This window comes from Siniperca chuatsi, linkage group LG13 (genome assembly GCF_020085105.1).
Source record: "Siniperca chuatsi isolate FFG_IHB_CAS linkage group LG13, ASM2008510v1, whole genome shotgun sequence".
Lineage (NCBI taxonomy): Eukaryota > Metazoa > Chordata > Actinopteri > Centrarchiformes > Sinipercidae > Siniperca > Siniperca chuatsi.
Window position 1 is genome coordinate 22,307,430 of NC_058054.1, and position 22,422 is coordinate 22,329,851.

Sequence of the window (22,422 nt, forward strand, 5' to 3'; positions counted from 1 at the left end):
AAGAGGGAGAAAGATAGAGCTTGATAAAGAGAAACACAGAGAGAGAGAGACGTTTGCTCAATAAATACACATGAAAGTTAGAGGGAGAGAGAGAGAGAGAGAGAGAGAGAGAGAGAGAGAGAGAGAGAGAGAGAGAGAGAGAGTATAAGGTGGTTAGACAGTTTAATGGGTCAAAGGCAACAATAGTACTTTAAATTAATTTAAATGCTAATAAGTAATAAGTACTGCAAGTTAATTATTCTAACCTTACTCAATATTCATAAATATGTCTTTAGTTAACTTTAGTTATCAAGGGGATTTGCCTGAAATGTTATTGGAGGCAGCACATCAGCCATTGATAACCATCTAAAGATTTTGCCCTGACTTGGCTCTGTTAGATCCAAACAAAATCCGGTCCAATTAACCACAGGTTCTCCCAAAATCAGGTCTCATTTCACCCATCAGGGTGTGGCGGTGATTCTCTCAGCCAGTCACATTGCTTCTGTCATATTTGAACAGCTGTGACAATCACAGTGGTGTATGTAACATTTAAAAAGGAAAAGCGGGACATTTTGGGAAATTATTCACTTTCTTGCTGAGGATTAGATGAGAGGATCGATACCATTCTCGTGTCTGTGCTGTAAATATGGAGGTAACACCAGCAGCTGGTTGGCTTAGCTTAACAGAGAGTGGAAACAGGGGGACCACGCAGGTGTTATCAGTTATTATACCTGATTAGACCTCTTCTCACAAGTGTGTGGGGAAGCATCAACCTTACTTAATTGACAGCTAAATGAGCTAAATGGAATTCAGCCATGATTATTTTTATTATTTACACCTGTGCTTTTCCTACTGTGACATGTTAAAATGCCTTCTGTGAAAAGGCATATTACGAGACCTTTTTCACATCTGATCCACATGTTTGTCGGACTATCTGATCGAGATTAACAGCAAGGGGCTGAGTCAGCTAAACAGCACCTTATTGTGGCATACAGAAATGTGGCTAATAACATTTTATCAGCAGTATAACATGATAATAATGTCACAATGGCTGAAACCACAGCTGGTTGAGTGTAGTTGTTCAGTGACAGCTAAAGTTTAGGCAACTCCAAATAGATGTAAAACTATTAAACTGTCCCTGCATCATCTCGTACAGCAACTTGCTGTAGATGAAAATATGCTCTTTGTCATTTGGCCAGTTTGTATAATTGCTAATGATGTAACAAATTAGGGTCAGGTCTGGTTGATTTATGAATAGCCTAAAAAAACAAAAAAAAACAAACAATGTTTTTGTTATTATGGTCATCCTTTCTGAGAAGACTTTGCCAGATGTTGACTGCATGACGTTAACTCTTAACAGTTGTTCCAACTGAGATCAAACATTAGGATTCCCAAGTTATATGTGTCTTACCAAGGCACTAGTCTCTATCAGAGTTCACCTTGTCTGCTTGACAGATTAACAGCTTATGTGTCCACACACTGCCGTCCCCTTCACAGCCCATCCCCACCTCTACTGCTGCTGAATTGATGAATCCTTTGAAAGAACTCAAATCATGTCCTCCTCCATTATTTAAATATGCAGAACTACCTTTCTTTTTACATTTTTTGTCTTACACTTGTACTGTAAATAGTATGACAACAATGTAAATGACGGTCCACACATGAGCCACTCAAACAAGTCACATAACATCATTTAACACTTTATTTTACGTGTCCATACTTTGCTAGAGATTTCTTGAAAAGTACAACGTAATTTGTTACCGCTTGGGAAAATAGAGCCAGTGTTTAGTTCGTTTAGTACACTTCCAATGAATTCATTCTAATGAATTTCTAGTGTAATCTAGCGAGTCAGTCCACCGCAAGGCAGCTGTACATGCAAAGATGTGAAATTTGTCTAAATTTGTACCAAATTACTGTACATAAATATTTTCAGGAAACTTTCTAGGATATTATTACGAAATTATGGACCCATAAAATAAACCGTTAGCCATAATGCTTTTAGTATCATATACCTAATAAAGTGAGAGATGTATAGCTGCTAGCTATATTAACATTTGCTAAAATGTATCTTAAATTCATAGCCTATTTCTGTTTATTGCCAGCATGGGCTGCTGAAGTTTATCCCAGCATGCACCAGGCAGGAAGCATGAAAACAACCTGGAAAAGATTAATTTAGGTTAGTTTAGAGTCTGAAATCCACAGAAACCTACGTCAAACTTTTGCGTCAAACACAAGGAGGATATGCAAATTCCACACAGAAGTGGAATTAACTTGGATTTTTCTTACTTTGACAATGTTGCTTCTGCCGTCACCCAAAGCAGTGGTGCTAACAGTAGTAGTTTCCATCAGGAGTCAAAGGCAAAACACCTGCTTTGACATGACTGAAGTGCACCCTGGGATTGTGTGCAAAATGTTCAAACATTTCATCCCATAGAGAGCAGAGCAGCATGTGATGAAGTATGAGTTTACTCTTTAAATCGTAGAAAAGGTTTCAGTCGTAGTCATCTGGACACTGCTTTCAGAATCAAGACATTTCGGCTCCCATCCGGAAGTCATTCTCAACTTACTCTTTAAACTTAGTAAATATGGTTAGTTGAGTCAATATTTTAAGTAAATCATATTTTAGAAAAAACTATTGGTCCAAAGATGGTTTACTGTTATAGTGGCAACAGTAAACCATGAGGGTTCAGGTCCAGTGTAAACACACATATGTGGACTTGAAAAACTCACCGGTTTGTTGTCTTCATCTTCTGATGACTCAGAAATCTCCTCCTCCTCGAGAAATTCCACATCTGACTCTCCGGGTGCGATGGGAACAATGACAGTCAAGTTCGGGTTTGTCATGTAGCTGTCCTCCTCTGGTATGATGTACTTCTCTCCATAGCGTCCAAATATTCCCCCATTGCTTTCCACATGATTTCCAACCAGCTTGATGGCCTGACCGGCTTCTTTGGCCTTCTGCTTTCGACGCTTTAAGCTGCGGTTGAAGAGGTCGATGACGCTTGTGACGAGCCAGGAGACACCGGCATTGATGCGGGCGATGGCGATCTGAATGTTGTTCAAATCGCCGTCCTCGTCTGGAGCAGAGAGGTTGTCGGAGCTGAAGGAGCTGAGCAGCAGGGCCAGAAAAAGATTCAACACCTGTTGACAGACAAATGTTATGTTACTTACATTACATTTGATTTGGAGAAATTATCAGAACATTGTGATCATTTTAAAGCCATTTAGCCTGAATATAGCAGCGAATGCTATATTTACATTGTGCTTATGTCAACATTTATTTTTCTTTACAAATCAGAGCATAGTTTAGCCTGTAAGCTAAAGGATAAGTGCACCGAATGCACAACATGATATCCCACATATTTTGTCAACACTGGCAAATCCTGCATTGTAAATGCAGGAGGATATTCTACCCAGATATGCTTAGACATATGACACATGACACATGCTTGGGTGCTTTCAGCTACACTAAACTCAAGTTTCCAAACAACCAACTACCAAGTAATCTGTCTACTAGCTTAGAGAGCAGCAGCATCAAGCACATCTCTGCACAGTAACGTATGTTTCTGTGTGTGTGTGTGTGTGTGACGTGCACAGTTGGTAAGGATCATCTGTAGCCACTGAGTCAGTCAGAGATGGGGAGCATGAGCAGATGTGATTAGTGATGAATGCCCTCCGACCTTCTCGCCCCTAAGCATCGTGGATAATCCCTTGGATCAACAGCTTTCCCACGATTCATGTGCAGAGGAGGTTTCTGTCCATTCAAAACTATAAGGAGCATTGTTGTGATCTGCTCTTTGCCCTAACAAGGCAACAGTCACTGAAGGTGTCTGTATCCAGCAATTGTAAAACAAGAGAACTTTAAGTTTTCTTTAAGTTGTTTCAGCACTCATCTTTTGTCAGTGCTACTGAAAGGGCAGAGTTAATGATTATTTAAAGCTATATTGAGTATTTAAAGAGTCAGAAGGTGTGAACTGGTGTGAAACCACCAGAGTAAAGATGATATAATGGTGCTGGAGGTAGAGTATACAGGTGATTTTGCAACTGACCATTTGCTAAGCCCACTACTCCTGTCAAGCCTTGCATTCTGGCACGACACAGTTTACAAAGATAAACCATGGCAGATTTACTTTTAAATTCTTAGTCATTTTTTTTTAAACAATGGGCCTTTACACAGAAGTAAACAAAAACAGACTCTTCATTTCTAGACAGTGACCATGGATTTCGTTGGCTAAAAAGGCTAGCTGATTTCATCAGCTGTAGCTAGCAAGCATAAGCTAATGCTAACGGTAAAACTCTGTGAGTTGGTTGAAAACTCTGTCTCCAGCTGACTTTTTAATGTTTCCAACTGATTTTCTTTTGAAAGCCTGTAAAATGGTCTTAATGGACATGATGGCTACATAAATGATATTGTGCTAAAAGACTGAGGGTAAAGCTACAAATAAGTCAGCATCCTAGACTAGATAGTGACAGTGACTAGATTTATGATTTAATGTACATATTTTCAAACAGTATGCTTTACTTTTACAAGATTTGATGATGAGAAATAACGATGAGTTTGGCAAAAGTAACACCACTAGCGCAAGTTTGGCTGGAGTTGCTCGAAAGTAAACTTCCCAAAACCAAATAAAGAGCAGGACAGATCCGCCATCTTTAACTCTGATATACTAGCATCGAGGCTCCCATGCTGTGGATGTTCCAGTCCTGAACGAGTAATTTTCTAATGCTAAGTTGGCATAGCAAGTTCAGCCCTTGTTTAACAACTGTTCTATAGTATGATCATGAGTTATAGTTTGAAGAAATGTTTTAAAATTTTTGTTTTCTGTATATATTGTCAGGAAATACATAATTATAAGAAGCTGCTATTATTCACGAGCCATAGATATTTTAGTTTAAATAGCACCACCTATAGATCTGCATGAAAAAGTGTCAGTCATCATCCCGACAGAGACTAACAAATATTTTAGAGTTAACCAAAAAAAGGTTTTAAAACATTTCTGACAGACAGATACATTTCAGAGTATAGGATTAAATGTGGAACAAACTAGCATTTAATGGCAGAGGGAAAAGGGGGCATGCTGGGAACAGGTGTTTGAACCATATCCAACAGGAACTCCACACTCAAAGCCTTGCTCCATTTTTTAAAAAGCCTGACAGGGTTTTAAAACAGTTATGCGACAGAACTGAATTGATTGTAGTGCAGATGATGCTCATATTGCAGTGTATAATACTATTCTAATATGTGCTTAGCATGAGATGGAAAAGCCCCTAGCTGGTTGCACATTTGTTTCTTGTTCAGACTTGCATAATCCATATCTCTTGCTAATTAATGTTAGTCAGGCCAGGAGTCTAAGCATACCCTTAGTATAGAATGAAATGAAAATAAATCCTGGAAATGGATTAGGGCAAAAATTCATGATAATAATAATAAAATAAAAACTAGATTTTACTCACTCAGGCTGAAATAGTACTGCAGAAATAGACTACAACACTACATCATGTGATTTTATATATTTCAAGAATCAGCACTAAAATCACCCCACATCAGAAATAAAATTACACTGGCCATAAATAAATGCAGCAACTGCTGGTTGTCTGCACTTCGGGGATTTTTTTAAATCTGTTGTCATTAATGTTAGCTTACAGGACACAGCTGGACAACAAATCACCATATGGGTGGACGAATATACGTATCCTTGCTATGGTGCAGAGTGACAGCAGTTGTGTACAAACAGAGCTGTCACACAGATTAACTATTTCTTTATAGAAACCGCTGCATGCAATGGTGTGCAAGTTGTGTTTCATCCTGTGTGAAAATCAGTACCTGCTGCAAAAGCTGGAACGACAGCAAGAACGCTCTGTGGCCTTGGCTGATCCTTTGTACAGTACTTGTCAATGTCACCCATAAGGCTTAGTTCATTAGCGAAGGATAAAACATTCAGCCCTGTAGGACATGAGTGTGTCTGTTGTGGCTACAGTTTGCACGACAGCATGTGCAGATAATAGGTATATTACTTGGGGGCAACAGATGGATTATATGTCTTCCAGAAGACATGATCTTTTTTGAAGTCCGCTAATGCTAATCTGCAAGACAGTTAGCATGATGCTGTGACACAACCACATTCTCAGTGACAAGCGTGAGTTCAAGAGCACTGAAGGAAAAATGCACAAACCATTGTAGCTACACAGATATCTGAGTTTGCAAAATGTATCACGAAGAGGCACCAACAACTTTTCATGGATGCCCCATCATCATAATATGGAATCACGAATCCTCATTGGTGCAACGTAATCCCTGATTACTCATGACATCATCACTTGGCTTTGACAGCAGTTACAGTTGGTTGCATTGACATGCAATTGAATTTCTCTCTAGTCAGACTCCCTGTTACCATATACTGTTAAAAGGATAAGGCTGGCGATATTCTGTATTTTTGTTGTTGTCAACAAATCCAATAAAAAGACCAAAAAACAACAATGTGTTACTCTGTCTTTGGATCTTAGCCCCAAGCCCACTGGTTCCTACTAAAATTGTATATCGGAATATAAACTTTCATTTAAAAAAAAGGCAAAATAAGCTCCTTAAACAGCAGGGCACTGTGGTTTTTAGCAAACGTTACTCTAGCAGGAGTAAAAAGTGCATTTGTTTGGGCTGTTTCAGCTGCAGATTTTGTGTGCTAGCAAGTATTTTTTTTGTAATGACTCAAGATAAACTACAGTGCCCATGTTCATCATAATGAAGGAACATGTCACCCAGTGCAACGGTCTCTCACAATGAGGTCTATGATACAGAGGTATGAGCTATATGAGGCTTTGGCTACACAGTCAATACTTTTTAGTATCAAGATCAATTCAGTGTTGGTTTTGGTTGTGGGATTTGTTGACAGAGATTTTAAATCATATAAAAATGTCCAATTTAATACTCACCACCAAGTTCCCTATGACCATGACCAACATGAACACCAGTATACAGAGGGGCTGTCCGGCCACTTCCATACAGTCCCACATGGTCTCGATCCATTCGCCACACAGCACCCGGAACACGATCAAGAAGGAGTGGAAGAAATCTTTCATGTGCCAGCGAGGCAGCTGACAGTCAATGGCGATCTTACACACACAGTCCTGGTAGTTCTTGCCAAACAGCTGCATGCCCACCACGGCGAAGATGAAGACGATGATGGCCAACACCAGCGTCAGGTTTCCCAGGGCGCCCACCGAGTTCCCGATGATCTTGATGAGAGTGTTGAGAGTGGGCCAGGATTTTGCCAGTTTGAAGACTCGCAACTGATGAAGGGAACAAGGTGAAGAAAACAAATGATGCTGCATCTTTACAAGACAAGAAACTGTGTGTTTAAGTTTGATATTGGATTATAAGATGTTCTAGACTTTAGAAATGAATCTTTGTAATATTTATGCCAATTTTATGCTCTCAGTGAGTGAGTGTTGACCAAGCCTTAGTCCAAACAATAGGATTAGTTCTTGTTTGTTATACTACTAATGCAAAAAGAAACAGGAAAATGCCAAGCTGCATTTAACAAATAATGAAATATTAATTACATTTTCCATACAGTATTAATTGCAGTTTAATCTACTATATTAAAACATGTCATCCATCATTAGCCTTATATGTCAATCAAATCTTTGATTTGTTGCATTCATTAAAAGGAATACAAAGGCAATGGCAAAAACCTATTAGTAAAAAAGTTGTACGAGTGAGAGTTAAAGATTTCTGTTACCAGTCTGAAAGATCGCAAGACAGACAGCCCCTCTACATTGGAGAGACCCAACTCCATCAGACTGAGGCAAACAATTACGCCGTCAAAGATATTCCAGCCCTGTTGAAAGTAGTAGTAGGGGTCCATGGCAATCAGCTTCAGCACCATCTCAGCTGTAAAGATCCCTGTGAACACCTAGAAAAGACGCAGAGGGACAGAAAAACAGTAAGAGGTGGAAAAATGACATACAGCAAAGAGTCCTGGCCGCCATGGCAAGGACCCAGCCCCGACTCGTGGTACACGCTCCACCAGGTGAGCCACCGGGGCGCCCTGCACTTGTTGATATTGTTAACATTTGTATATTAACAATAGTTCAAATGATCTATGTTGCTTGTAGTGACCCACAGATAATTACCATCCGACTCTGCAGTTCCCCTCAATTAGCGTTTTAGTGTCCTTTAGCTCAGTGTGAGAACCACTGGGGGTCGCGAGATAATTTCCAGTGGTCTCCAAATGCTTGTGGAGAATAAAATAACATATTGTGGCAAGCAGCGCGGAATGAGAGACAGGAAGCAACACTCAGCGATATCAACCCTTTAATGACATTCAAGAACTCAAAAACACTATATACTATAAGCTATATACTGTTATACACGTTAACAGGCCCAGTTACCTCAGTAATATGAGAAGGTATTTTTATCTATTATTCTTTTAGGCCTAAAGCAGACATGTTGAATGTTTAGTCTGATTTTTCTTTAGCTCATTGTTCTTGTTTTATGGCTCACAAATACACCATACTGTTTGATTCAGTCTCATCGCTCTCATCAACCAGCAGCAGGCAGCTGTTTTCAGTGAAAAAAAGCTACGATAAATCCACTGTTACCTGCCCAGCACCAAGCAACAGATGGCTGATGAACGTAGTGGAACAAAAAAAGATCAAATAATGCAGCTTTAAGTTTGTTTAAGTTGAGGTTAAGATCACTGAGGTAAAGGTCAAAGTAAAAAAAAAAACAACTAGAAAGCACTAGAGTGGATTAGCAATGTGCCAGTTTTGTAGTAGTTCAAGAGAAAATATCCAGAGTATTTCAAAATGTCCTCTTACAGTGTTAAAAAACTTCAAATAATTGCTGGATCTGCACCACAAACTAATCACTTGATTCTTTCATAGAAATATGTGAAGGTTTCTGAGATATCCAAAAACATAAGGAACCTGGTGTAATAAATAAGAAAGTATTATTTCAATTTGCCTTCTTTTCAGTGGGTTTTCAAACTTGAAGACATTGGCAGAGTCTTTAATTTACCAGTAGGGGGAGATGGCAAAATACAAATAAGGGAATCAGTCCCACCTCCTGCTAAAAATACTCCCTCTTACCAAGGATAATCACAAATAGTCTAAAGCAGAACCTTTGACACCGGATCAACATGGCCCTATTTGACCTTAAGTCCAGCACAGCATAACTGGCTATAAAAAGCCCAGCTGTCCGATATAGAAATACATTATCTGAATCAATGCCCTTTCTTTCCTCTTTACTTTCTTCTCAGTGAGGCTTTCAGTCCTCTCCACTGTTAACCCAAAAGCACTTAGGAGAAAGTGTGTCAAATGCTGGAAACCTGCCCTATCATTAAAAAACCCCTTACCAGATTGCCCACTGAAAGCATCGTGTTGAACTCATCAGTCATGGGGTAGTGCTCCAGGGCCATGAAGAGGGTGTTCAGCACAATGCATATGGTGATACCCAGATCCAGGAAAGGATCCATCACCATGAACTTCACCCACTCCTTCATCTTCAGCCACCACGGGCAGCAGTCCCATATCAGGTACTTCTTGGCGAATGTGTACCAGCAGGGATGGCACTTTTGCCTCGACTCTTCCAGCTCTGCAAAGACACACCAAGGTAAACTATTCATCTGCAGGCCTTTAAGACTTGAAACGGGGGGAAACAGCTGGCTTGGCTCTGTCCAAAGGTAACAAAATCCACCTACCAGCACCTCTAAAGTTCACTAATTAAATCTTGTTTGTTTAATCTGTACAAAAACAGTACAAAAACCTTGTGAAAACGACAAGACTCCAGGAAGGTACTGCACCCGGCCAAGAAATAGCCCAGCACATAACAACTCGTAAAACTACAACGTGTCGTTTTTACACTTTAAACAATTAAACAAATGAGATTTAACTTATTAATTATTAAGCTTTAGAGGTCCTGGTAGGTGAATTTTGTTACCCTCGGGCAGAGCCAAGCTAGCTGTTTCCCCCCGTTTCAAGTCTTTGTGTTAAGCTAAGCTAACCAGCTGCTGATTAGAGCTTACAGACATGAGAGTGATCTTCTCATGTAACTCTCGGCAAGAAAGGAAATAAGCGTATTTCCCAAAATGTCAAATTATTCCTTTGATATTGAAAAGGCCTCACCATCCATGGCATCGCTGAGGAAGCTGACAGAGCTCAGCCCTCTTTTCCTGTGCACTGGAGGAGGCTCGGTCACTGTCGGGGAAGGCTGAAGGAGATGTCTGGGAACCGTGTCCTCCGCACTGGTGGGCTTCTGGTAGACAGAAAACACCCAGAAATTAAATACCAGGCTTTCTTGTCCTTTTATTTGTTGGGTTGTTAATTAAGATCGATCAGTTAAGATCAATGTGAAGTTATTCCAGCATGAGAGGTTCAGAGTACTACAGCCTAATAAAAGCATCTTTTTCACTCTTGCAGGATTTTCTAACTACACGCAGGCTTCTATCACTCACTGTGTCTTCCCTGATCCTCTCCATGCTGTAAGCAGGCATGGAAGTGGGAGTATGTAGGCCCAGAGTGGTGACTCCATTCTGATCTAGGGAGATGTTTAGGCGGCCATTGACGTTGAGGCTGGGAGTGAAGATTTGGGAGCAGTGGCTCCGCACGCTGCCCGTCCTTCTCTTCCAGGGTGTTGCTGTTGAACTGGTGCGACTCCTGAAGGCGTCCCCATGAATGCTGTACTCATCATCCCCTAAGTCAGCCTCCGAGTTGTTGCGCGCCCGGAAAGAGCTGAAGATGCTGTTCTGGCTTCCTCTCCTGGTGCTGAGGGGGTGAGAGGAGAGAGTGGCCAGCAGAGGGTGGACTGGAAGGGGAGACAGAGGAGGCTACAGAAACACAGAGGATACATTAGCTCCAATGGCTTTTAATGAGAGCATCAAAGACTGGGAGAAACGTTTAGAGTGTGATTGTTGGGTGATGTACCATTGGCTCATCCAGTGGGTCAAACTTTTCTTCAGCAGCTTCCTCTGCTGTTTCTTCTGACAACGTTCTGTGCGATCTTCTTCTTCTGCTGCTGCTTCGACGTATGCCGCCTGTCTTCAGACAAAATGGAGACAGCTCTGGGGACAACACTGAGTCTGTATCCTGTGCTTGTCTTTTTGCTGCCAACTTCACACAGAAAGAAATTATGTTACAGGATATAAGTTGAAAACACACATGAAAATGTGAAAATCCTTGCTGACTGTTTGTGTTGCACCTACTCTTTGCTCACTGCGAAGGTGCTCCATAGCCAGCTGAAACTCCCTCTCCTTCTGCCAGGCCTCAGCGATGGTTGCCTGATTCTGCTCCTCATAGGCCATGGCCACTACAGCCAGGATGAGGTTGACCAGGTAGAAGGAGCCCAGGAAGATAACCAGCACAAAGAAAACCATGTAGGTCTTCCCTGCTGAGCGCAGCGTCTGAGGGAGCAGACATGAAGTCAGTATAATCAAATTCATGTGTTAAAAGAAAACTGGCCTTTCTAAAACCTGAGTCATGTTTCTGTAGTTTTGGCATAATGTATGGTTATGATGGATAACATTTTATTTAATAATTTCATTGCTGAGATTTTGGGACTCTGATTTGGCTACACAAAGCAGTCCAAGATGGAAAGCAACAGACAGTCTGATAAACAAATCCTCAGTTTTATTCTTTTTCTCTAAATCAGGCATCTGATCAGGATTCCTCCTGGGCGCCTTCCTTTGGAGGTTTTCCGGGCACGTCCAACTGGTAGGAGACCCCGGGGTAGACTCAGAACATGTTGGAGAGATTGTATATCTCATCTGGCTTGGGAACGCCTTGGGATCCCCCAGGTGGGAGCAGGAGAGCGTTGCTGGGGAGAGGGACGTCTGAACTACCTTGCTTAGCTTGCCAGGTAAGCGGCAGAAAATGCATTGTAAAATGTAATTAACAATTTAAGAGGCAGTTCACAGTCTGGGTAACAACCACTGCCCTTTGTTTACACTTATAGTAAGTGGTATAGCTAATATGGTTAGGCTTGAGAGATGTTCATATTCTGTTCCAATGCTTGTGTTGCTTGCCCTCATGCACTACGTTGTAAAACTATGTTGAGACACCGGGTTTTCGTATCTCCCCAATCAACCATTTAAAGATGCATTAATTGATATTTAGTCCACTTGGGACAAACTTGGGATAAAGACAACACTGATATATTACCAGCTTATTAAGTCGTTATGGTTAATGTGTTAGCAAACAAGCTTATTTAAACCAAACAATAAAGTTACGGGCCGCAGAATCAAAACAATGAGCTAAAAGACTCTAAAACCCTCCGTAGAAGGGAACTGCAGATGATAATTCTTAGTGGGTTTGTCACTACGAGCGACCCCTTTTACATTACGCATAGTCACTTGACCCACTGTTAATATAAAAATATTGATTTTTTAATATTACTGCAGCTTTAACCTTTTGTTTACACTAAAAGTAAGTGCTTTAGATGGTAAAAATTGTTGTTGGTATCCTGTCTGACTGTTAATGTTGCTTGCCCTTATGGACGACATTGTGAAGATGTTGAGTCTGCGTCACGCATATCTCCCAAATTAACCAGATAAGTAAAATACTATCATAACCGATAGAAATAATGGCCAGTCTAAGAAAATACAACCCAGGTTGTAAACAAACTGAATGCAACTTAAGCATCATTATTTGACATTTGGTTGAGTACAACAGTTGCATTCTACTATGTATCTGTGGATCAACTGAAATTTATGAGGAGTTAAAAATATTATTATTCAATTGGTACAGCAAATCATCACAGGATATTGGTAGATTAAAAATGAGATTCAACAATTGCACCTGTTGAAACAGTTTTTCCCAGTAGTCTTGTGTCATGAGTCGAAAGAGGGCCAGGAAAGCCCAGCCGAAGGTATCAAAACTAGTATAGCCATAGTTTGGATTCCTCCCTACTTTTAGGCAGTCAAATCCATCTGGACACTTCCTGTAATGCACAAACAGTTGAAAGGCAGAAGAGAGATAATTATTGGGACAACACTGATAAACAAAGGCGGTGCACAATTAAATCAAAGGCAACTGGGGCAGATATAGCTGTGGTAGCATGCAGACTGCTGTACCAGAGTTAAAAACATCTCTGGTATCTACATGCAGCCCTGTGTCCTTGACTTTACAGGGCAGAGAAGCGGATGAGTCAGTAAGTACATACACTGCTATCAACACCATTATTTCAACTGAAGAGGGCACTTGAAATTCATTCCAGGCAGGAGCACTAAAATGCACCGGAGCAAAAGGGATTACGCTGAGCCAGATGGATATCAAATTGCAGTTCAAAAATGTTCAGCTCCATGCCTCCATCTCTTATCTTCATTGTTAGCATAGTGGCATTACAGCAAATATTTAAGTCCAGCAGCTGAGAACAAGCTGGACTGCCATGTCAATCTGAGTGCAGAATAATTTCATAATGGCTGGGAAACAGCTGGGCGGCAAAGCATTGCTGTGAGAACATCTGTAGATCTCACCAACCAGCCAGCTGAGCAGGAATGCTCACTAATATCCAGCAGTGAGGACAGAGGAGGCTGCGTGAGGCCGACATCTTCTTGTCAGGCTGTCCCTTCCCTCTGCTGCACTGCTCAACCTGTCACCAATCTGTTCGCCTCTTTTACTCAATATGACAAAACATACACACACACACACACACAGAACCAGCCCATTGACTCTATCTTGTTTAGTGAATACATTACATTACTGTTGACCATTTTGCAAAGCAAACCACATTTTTTAGATTGATGTCCTACCTTCTAGGAGGCATTTTTTATATTAATTTTTAAGTTGCAAGAAGGGACACTATTCCTGTTGCTGTATTTAAGAAAACCCCGTTGCCCTTTTGAATTTTAAAACTAAATTTACATGATTTCCCTACACAGCTTGTGATCCAGTTTTTCTTTTCTGGATTTGTTCACTGTGTTGGATCACCCATCTAAGCAACATTCAAGTCTCTGCATATTTTGTTTTTAGAGCTGAAATCATGAGTCGATTAATTAATGAGTTGATCAACAGAATATTCATGAACAACTATTTTGATTCTCGATCATTGAGTCAGTGATTTTTCATTCTTTGGTTCAAGCGTCTCACTTGTGAGGATTTGCTGCTTTTCTTTTCTGTAAATTCAAACTCCTAAGGTTCAGCACAGCTGGTTGGTCAAAACAAGACATCTGAAGACGTCACCTTCAGCTTCAGGAATTTTTGATTTTGGGCATTTTTCAGCATTTTCTGCGATTTTATTGACATATAAATCAACTATTAATCAGGAAAATAATCTGTAGATTAATCAATCATGAAAATTAACCGCTGCAGCATTTATTTCCATACTATATTATTTCCATACTACAATCTAATTCATGGAAAACAAGTATTCATGGAAAGTATGAAATCAGTCTAAATTAAATTAAAAAACAGATTTTTAAGTCAAAATAGGAGCCAAAGCATTCAAAATCTCCTCAAGGAGAGCTGCTATGCCACATGCACTCACTGTGAGATCAGATCTGCCTCCACACAGACAACATCCACAGCCAGCATGACGCACTGATGGCTGGGTTTGCACAGGGTAGTCCAGAATATGTAGTCATACCAGTGTTTTTCTCTTTCTGAGTACATCCTGTAGTGTATTACTTTGTATTCATTAGTAATACACTGTACATCCTACAGTGTGTTACTCAGGAGTAATAAGTATTAATTAGATTTCTTTCAGTGTCTTTTGAGGCAATTAAATCTGACACAGTCCTCATCCAGAAGTAAAAAAAAAAACTGCAAATCACATGTATTTTACATCACATTATTTTTCCTACTATTTAAGGCAACCATTGTTTTTCAATTATTTCTGTTCAGACTCTTGAGACATGCTTTTACATTATTGTTATTGCACTGTAATGCAGTCTAAGGTCAAATTGATTGAAAAGGTTTTCACTTCACTTTTCAAGAGTCTGCTAATTGATTTCATACTGTTCAGAAATGAATGGAAATCAATGGCTTCCTGGAACGCTAGGAAAAATACATCAAAAATCTAAAACTGACAACATTTGAAACTAGTCAACATAGAATTTAAAGTATAAATGATTTGTAGTCAAGGAGCAAAAATGGTCAAATACTACAGTATGTTCCTTTAAACTTTCATAAAAGTTTGCAAGTCATCTCATATAACCAAAGCAACACAGTCTAGGGTGTGTAAGAGCTCTATGAAAGCTCTTTGCTAACATGTTTACATTATTTATAAGTAGTATCTTTGAAAGTGTACCATCAGTTTCCTGCAGTTGTGTAACAGAACAGCAAAGGAACATATGTCAATCGCAGCAAAGTGTTTTCCCTCTACGGTGGGTGGGGCTGAGGCAGTGGGTTTCCAACAGTCGGCTCAAGGGCAAAAGTTGAAAGTCATAATCCTTGATGCACAGTGGCTTTAAGATGTGAGGGGAAAAGCATTTGCCTGAACTCTACAGTAGGCGCGATGAGAAACAGCTTGGACCACTGAGCAAATCATTTATCACAAACTTGTTAACCATCTAGGCTGAAAATATCATTTGAATATGTGTGTGTGTGTGTGTGTGTGTGCTGCGTGCATGTGTGCCCACTTGTGTCTGTGTGTGTCTGTGTGCATGTGTGTGACTGTGTCTGTCATCATAACGTATCCAAAGATTTAATTTGGAAATCTACTCAGGGATTACTTGTTGGAATACACTCAAAAGATTAAGCATCCTCTATGTTTTACGTCCTCCATCCTGACCTGCTTAATATCTTGCCCTTCTCCACAGCCAGCCTCAGAAAGTTTCATGCAAAATGTCACAGAATTTAAAAAACTGTCTCAATATTTTGGCAACAGACACATAAGCTACCTTATGGTAACTTTAACCTATAACCTGGCAAGTCTGTCATGAACCTGTGTCATTGTGTCTTTGACTTAATCAATCTAATTGCAAAGAAATGAAAAATGCAATAAATACCATATTCTTGGAGATGACAGAGCAAAGTTAAAATTAAAGGGAGACAAAATGACTAATCCTCCTTGTTCTCTTATTTTCCAAAGAGCCATTAACAGACTGAATGTCGATCACAGTGCGCTGTTTGAGTTTCACAAATGGCAGAAACACCAACAATAGGCAGCAAATCTAAGAAAGTCCAATTGCAGTGACTTGAGGTAAACTCTGGGACAGCTGGATAAATTATATTGGTACTAATCTGATCTTACTGACCTACTATTTATGGGAGTTTAATGATGTCATTTCCCCCTGAATGCCCTCAAATGTATCCTCTTTTCACTCTGACTTGAACACAAATTACTGAATCAGATTTTACTTCTTGGGAGATTAAGTTCCTGTGTTTTTGGAGGAGAGGTTACAGAGTGAGATTAAAAACTAAAGGGTTGGCTGCACTCTGATGCCAAAAATGTGTAACTACCTCCACTGTGTCTATATTGTTTTTCTATTAACTGGTTAAAATATTGCATTAATATCAATATTAGCTTAATCCTATGCAACAAAAAAAAAAGCTAAACCTAAACCCTAAACCAAAGAACCTTTCATCGTGAAAAGGTTCAATATTAGATTTACACAGAAAAAATAAGCTTTTATGATGTTCTTTGACTTTCCGGTTTGTGGAGAGGAGCGCTACAGCGCTGTGGCAGTCTGCAAGAGCTGTTAACTCAATTTTGGCAAACCCAGGCTGGTAGCAGTCTTTTTTTCAACCGTCTACAGATTCATACACAAGTCAAATTATTTGCTAACGTGTCAGTTATCAATGCTAAATGTCAGTTAAGGCTAACTGTTAGCTAGTCACATATGTAACTTTACTCTCAGTGGATTGGTGAATTTTTATATAACTCACCCATTTAAATTATATTAAGGCTTTAAAGTTATGTATTTGAGTGACAGGTGGGTGCCCTCTCAGTGCCCTTTCATCAACCAGGCTTCATTCGGCCCGCTTCAGCTCCACGTCTTTGCCCATTTTTGGATTAGCCAGAGTCAGGGACTGCCAAAATGGCGACGGCCGGAGCCACCAGAGGCGCCCACTTTGAGCTTCACAACGGCTCTTCAGAAACTTATGGGAGACGTCACGCACACTACGTCCATTTTTCTCCTTTGGATTTGTCTGCCACTCATGGACTACTTCTATTCTCTACCTGTATCAGTATCCTATGTACGTTTTCAATTTTTTTTTCTCCCATTAAAACTCACGAACTGCACCTGCTGTGCTTCAGTGTCCGCATTTTGGGTTCTCCCCCTATTCCTCCTGTTAAAGCTAAAAGGGACAGCTCACCCCAAAATCAAAAATACAATTTTTCCTCTTACCTGTAGCGCTATTTATCCATCTAGATTGTTTTGGTGTGAGTTGCTGAGTTTTGGAGCTATCCGCCGCAGAGATGTCTGCCTTTTTTTTTCTTTCTTTTTTTTATATAATGGGACTATATGGAACTCGGCTTGTGGTGCTCGAAGTGCCCAAAAAAAAAAAACATTAAAATAAAACGCAACAGCAATGTCTCTTTCCAGAAATCATGACCTGGTTACTCAAGATAATCCACAGATTTGTTGTGAGCAGTTTCATGTGGGAACTATTTTCTTTCTACCGATACTTCCTACATGAAACTGCTTACAAGGTCTGTAGATTATTTTGTAACTGGGTCATGATTTCTCAACTCACACCAAAACAATCTAGATGGCTAAATAGCACTTCAGGTTAGAGGAAAAATATGTATTTTTTGGGTGTCCCTTTTACTATTGTCACTATTTTTTTTATTTGCTATCATCCATTATCTTGTATCATTAACAAGAGCACCTAATGGAAGCCATTTGTTGAAGCTGCAGGATTTCAGATTCACACAGATGGGTATTTAGTTCACTATAACCCTTGAACTGGGCCTGGCATGGGCAGAGTCATCCTGTTGTGCTTGTTTCAAAAGCATTTGGATTTATAGGATTATTTAGTGCGTAGGCTGACTAGCAATATTTGGATGGTTTCACACTGTGCCTTTGATTGGGAGCAAGTCCATCACTGCACAGATGAAATATCATCTATGCATGTCTATATTTATATTGATGTTAGATATTAAATCAAAGCAGTTTCTGGTACTTCACATAGACACAAACTGAGGTGTTGCTTGAAGACTTCAGTATTTCTCTCAGGAATAACAGAATATCAATCCGAAGCGATCTGGTCCACTCCGGTTAACCTAATCATGTCATAGAGATTTTGATTTGAGACCCCCCCCCTCCAGCTGGCAACTCCATGTTTCTCAGTAAAGGGTTCCACTGGAGCCGTGGTGATTATCTACACTACATGTTGTCTTGTGTACAGCCTCTCTCATGCTACACTCCTCCCTCTGACGGGATCATTCCTCTATACATTACACCTCTAAGTCACAGATTTAAATATGAAGCCTAAAGCACACCTATTGTTGTATCTGTTTTTCTTGTTTTGGAAAAAGTATTTGCGCCAAGCCTTAGACGCTTTGATATTATGTAATAGACTGCAGATGATTAACAAGCGGTAAGCAGAACAAACACTCACTTACCCTGCATCGCTTCCATATCCACATATTAAGGCATCCTTTGCTCCTTCAACTTTATAAAAATTATCTAAGGAAAGGGGAAAAAGAAGTTAAAGGAACAAAATTGCATTTTACTGAATGTTAATGATACTGGCCAGTATTCAGAGCATTGTACATGTGTGAAACGCTTTCTTAACACCAGTCTCTTTTGTTTTTGGCTGACCTTCGCTGCTGAGGAAGTCCGCCCTGGAGCTCCAGGTTCTGTTGTTGCAGATGAAGGATGCGTTGGAGCTGTAGGAGGAGTTGATGCAGTGTGCGAAGCTGCGGATGCACTTTTGTCGCAGCAGCCCCATGAAAAGCTGCAGGCCGATGAGGGCGAACACGCTGAGGCAGAAGACGGTCAGGATCATCACGTCTGCCAGCTTCCTCACAGACTGGATCAAAGCGCCGACAATGGTCTTCAGACCTTGACAGAGGAGAGGAGACAATATCAATCAATTGTTTGGTAACACACAGACAAATTAGGTTTTCTGTTGATGTGGGAAAAGCAGATTCAGACATGATTGGAAACAAGAGAGGAGACATAGATACATGGCCTGAGGTTTGACCTGACCTTACCTGGAATAACTGAGATGGTTTTCAGGGCTCGTAGTACTCTGAAGGTTCTTAATGCTGAGACGTTTCCGAGGTCTACAAACTCTGTCACATATCTGGAATTTGATATAAGGAGATTTATGAAGATCTGCGGGATGATTTAGCAAAGTATTAACCGTATGGTATGATCACCGGGGTTAATAATTAACGTTCAGACATACTTAACGGTTCATATATCACGTCTTTACAAATACATTTCAATCAAATAACATTATGAGTTTGTAATAAAAGTCTTTTTATTGGCATAACATTTTCACAGGTTTCTTTCAGTCATTCTTTAAGTTCATATCGATTTGCAGTGAACAAATTTCTAAACAAAATAATGTAGAATAGACACATAGAATGTGTCAGTGACTTTACTTAAACCTGCAATAACTCGGGGGCTGCTAAATGCTCCACTATGTTCACCAGCTAGTCACTAACTTTGTCTATCTGTTGTTTGGTGCTAGGGATATAGCGTACAGGTTTTTTTTTTAAAAATACGTTTTTGTTGAAAACAGCTGCCTGTTGGTGCCAAAAACAACGTTACAGTATGAGAGCGGTAAGAGTGAACCAAAACAGTAAAGCTGCAGCCTGGAAAACTTAAATAATGACGTGAAAGACGCTTAAACGCTCCTTAGAGCTGAGTGATAATTCTCTGTGGGTTCATCACTACAAGCAGCTCCTTTCACATACAAGCAGTCATGTGATCCATTGTTTATATAAAAACATTGATTATAGCCTCCTTAACAGTTAAAACAGAGTAGCATGCGTTTAGTACCTGTGACAAGAAATGACTTAATTGTACTGAATGAACTGGCTGACTGAACCATAATTAATCAAAACAAATTAATTGCTGAAGGTAATGACAGCTTTCAGTGTGTCTACACGCAGTAAAGGGATTTTGTCTCGCTGTTTTCAAACAAAGCAAATGTCCTTTCTGGATGATTGGTCTCGGACAATGCCGCACCAACGCATCGAGAGGTCACCTGTCTAATCTGCCACCTGCATCATGGGTAGTGAGTCATGGCAAACAGATCTCTGACCACAACAGTTGGCTTATCGTTCTTAGTGTTTCAAATCACCACTCAGGATGACTGACTGACATTACTGAAAAATACTGAAAGAAGGAATAGGTTCATGTTTATCTGCTCGTCATTACAGTTTGCACAGTAACTGTCCCACAAGAAAGATCGTGAACACTGAATTAAGGAAGACCTTTGTAATTAGATGATTCTCTAGTTGTAGCCACTGCTAATGTAAAGTGAATGTCATGTGAGATTGATTGTCAATATGAATGACATATGAATGATATTGTTACTTACGCCATGACAATGACAGTGAAGTCCAGCCAGTTCCATGGATCTCTCAAGAAGGTGAACGGCACTATACAGAATCCTCTCGCAAACATCTTTATCGCCGACTCGAAAGTGTAAATGCCAGTGAAAGTATACCTGAAAAAGAAAATTAAGTCAGCTCTGAATCCAGAACAAGACACCGCCACACCCCTTCCCCGCAGCCTCCGCTCCTCTGATGCCAAACTCCTGTCCCACCACTCAGGACCAAGCACCGGACCTGGGGCGACAGAGCCTTCTCCATAGCTGCCCCCTCCATCTGGAACTCTCTCCCCAAACACATCAGAGACCCGGTCTGTCCATGTTCAAATCACTAATCAAAACTCACCTTTTCAGAACTGCTTTTAATGTGTGAATAATGTTATATATTTTTATTGTGTTGTTTTTATATGATCTTTTTAACTTATGTAAAGTGTCTTTGAATACCTTGAACAGCGCTCTAAAAATAAAATGTATTATTATTATTATTATTATTATCTGCAGGCTCTAAATGGATTTGAGCATTAAAATAAACCACAATCAGTAACAATAAGGACTAAGAGGAACTTTAAAACCTTAATATAATTTAAACGGGTAACTTATATACAAATTCAACCCCATGCAGTTGTCATGAATGGGGAAATTAGCTATAGAGACCAAAACCGTTTTTTGTACCAGGCTGTAAACATGTTTATTTCTGCTGTAAAGTTGGGCATTTTAACACGGATTGACTCCCTAGTGGCCATTCGAGGAACTACAGTTTTTGGCCGGTGATGAGAGGAATTCAGATTTTGTTACCTTTGGACAGAGTCAGGCTAGCTGTTTCCCCCTGTTTTCAGTCTTTAAGCTAAGCTAATCGGCTTTAGCTTCATATTTAACATATAGATATGAGAGTGGTATCGCTCTTAAAAGTAAGTAAATTAAAAAAGTAATGAACAAATTAAAAGTCTTTGTCATTGCAGATAGCATGCTGCATGCTAAAAATGCCTGTGACCCACAGAATATGACAATAACTTGGCCAAATCTTCCACATCATGCATATCACATTATTTCTGAAGACTTTTAAGCAACAATTTTCATTCCACACCACATGCTTTCTTTTAACATGCCTATGTGCCTTTCTGACTGCAGTGAATATTACATGCATCATATACTCACATGTCAACTGATTCTTCAATCATCACTGACAAAACAACAAACCCCAGCAAAGCTCCACATTAGAACATAATACCAGAGTTTCAATTTCTGTCCGAGACACAAAGTTTAGGGTCAGATTACATCTTAAATACTGTGTGTACTTACTCCAGGTACTTGGTCCATGGTGCCGGATCAGACATGGCCATGAAGAAACAGTTGGTCAGTATGGTGAACATTATGAACAGGCTAAACAATGTGGAAACAAGGTTAAGGAAAGTGTACTGTGAAATTATCAGAAGAAAGTATCACACAATGACACACTGTTTCTTGTAATCCTATGAAATATACCCATTAGGACAAACCATCACTGTGCATGCCAACAGCATTAGAACTATAGTAAATGCAGATTATAGAAAATGTAAGTAAATTCCACTTCAACATTAAATCAGGGCAGTGATATCATTCTCTCTTATGTATGAATGAAACAATAACAACAACTGTCAACTGCTGACTTTGAAACATGAAATCATTTAAATGATCTAAATGATTTAATATACATTTTATTACAAAATAAAAACGTTTAAAAATGTTTTTTTGCCAATAGGACTTAAAATGTAGTAGAATTATCAGTTGCAGAGCATAAATAACAGTTGCTAGATGTTATTTAATAGATAAGTTGATCAATAGATGTTATAGAAGAGATCCAGAGGAAAGATTCCCTCCTGCATGTAAAGTACACGAATCGGCTGTCTGAGAACTAATAGGCAGCCATCACATGATGTGAAATCTCCTTGCTCTTATTTCATTTCAGAGATTAAAAGAGGGATATGAGGGGATTTGGTTTTGCGATGCCAGAGAGGA

The 22,422-nt window shown here is 39.8% G+C and overlaps 1 protein-coding gene across 4 annotated transcripts in view; it reads right to left on the reverse strand.

Moving 5' to 3' along the window:
- LOC122886381 (sodium channel protein type 4 subunit alpha B-like) overlaps positions 1 to 22,422 on the reverse strand; it is a 46,643-nt gene that overhangs the window by 12,699 nt on the left and 11,522 nt on the right. For all 4 annotated transcript variants that reach the window (XM_044218476.1, XM_044218474.1, XM_044218475.1 and 1 more), the window contains exons 4-17: positions 21,727 to 21,816; positions 20,416 to 20,544; positions 19,076 to 19,167; positions 18,681 to 18,923; positions 18,482 to 18,545; positions 12,769 to 12,910; positions 11,178 to 11,375; positions 10,900 to 11,085; positions 10,431 to 10,802; positions 10,102 to 10,231; positions 9,333 to 9,571; positions 7,716 to 7,889; positions 6,907 to 7,263; positions 2,710 to 3,120 (exon numbers count right to left, since the gene is read on the reverse strand). In XM_044218476.1, the coding sequence (XP_044074411.1) occupies positions 2,710 to 3,120; positions 6,907 to 7,263; positions 7,716 to 7,889; positions 9,333 to 9,571; positions 10,102 to 10,231; positions 10,431 to 10,802; positions 10,900 to 11,085; positions 11,178 to 11,375; positions 12,769 to 12,910; positions 18,482 to 18,545; positions 18,681 to 18,923; positions 19,076 to 19,167; positions 20,416 to 20,544; positions 21,727 to 21,816 (2,827 nt within the window). The remainder of the gene's footprint in view (positions 1 to 2,709; positions 3,121 to 6,906; positions 7,264 to 7,715; positions 7,890 to 9,332; positions 9,572 to 10,101; positions 10,232 to 10,430; positions 10,803 to 10,899; positions 11,086 to 11,177; positions 11,376 to 12,768; positions 12,911 to 18,481; positions 18,546 to 18,680; positions 18,924 to 19,075; positions 19,168 to 20,415; positions 20,545 to 21,726; positions 21,817 to 22,422) is intronic.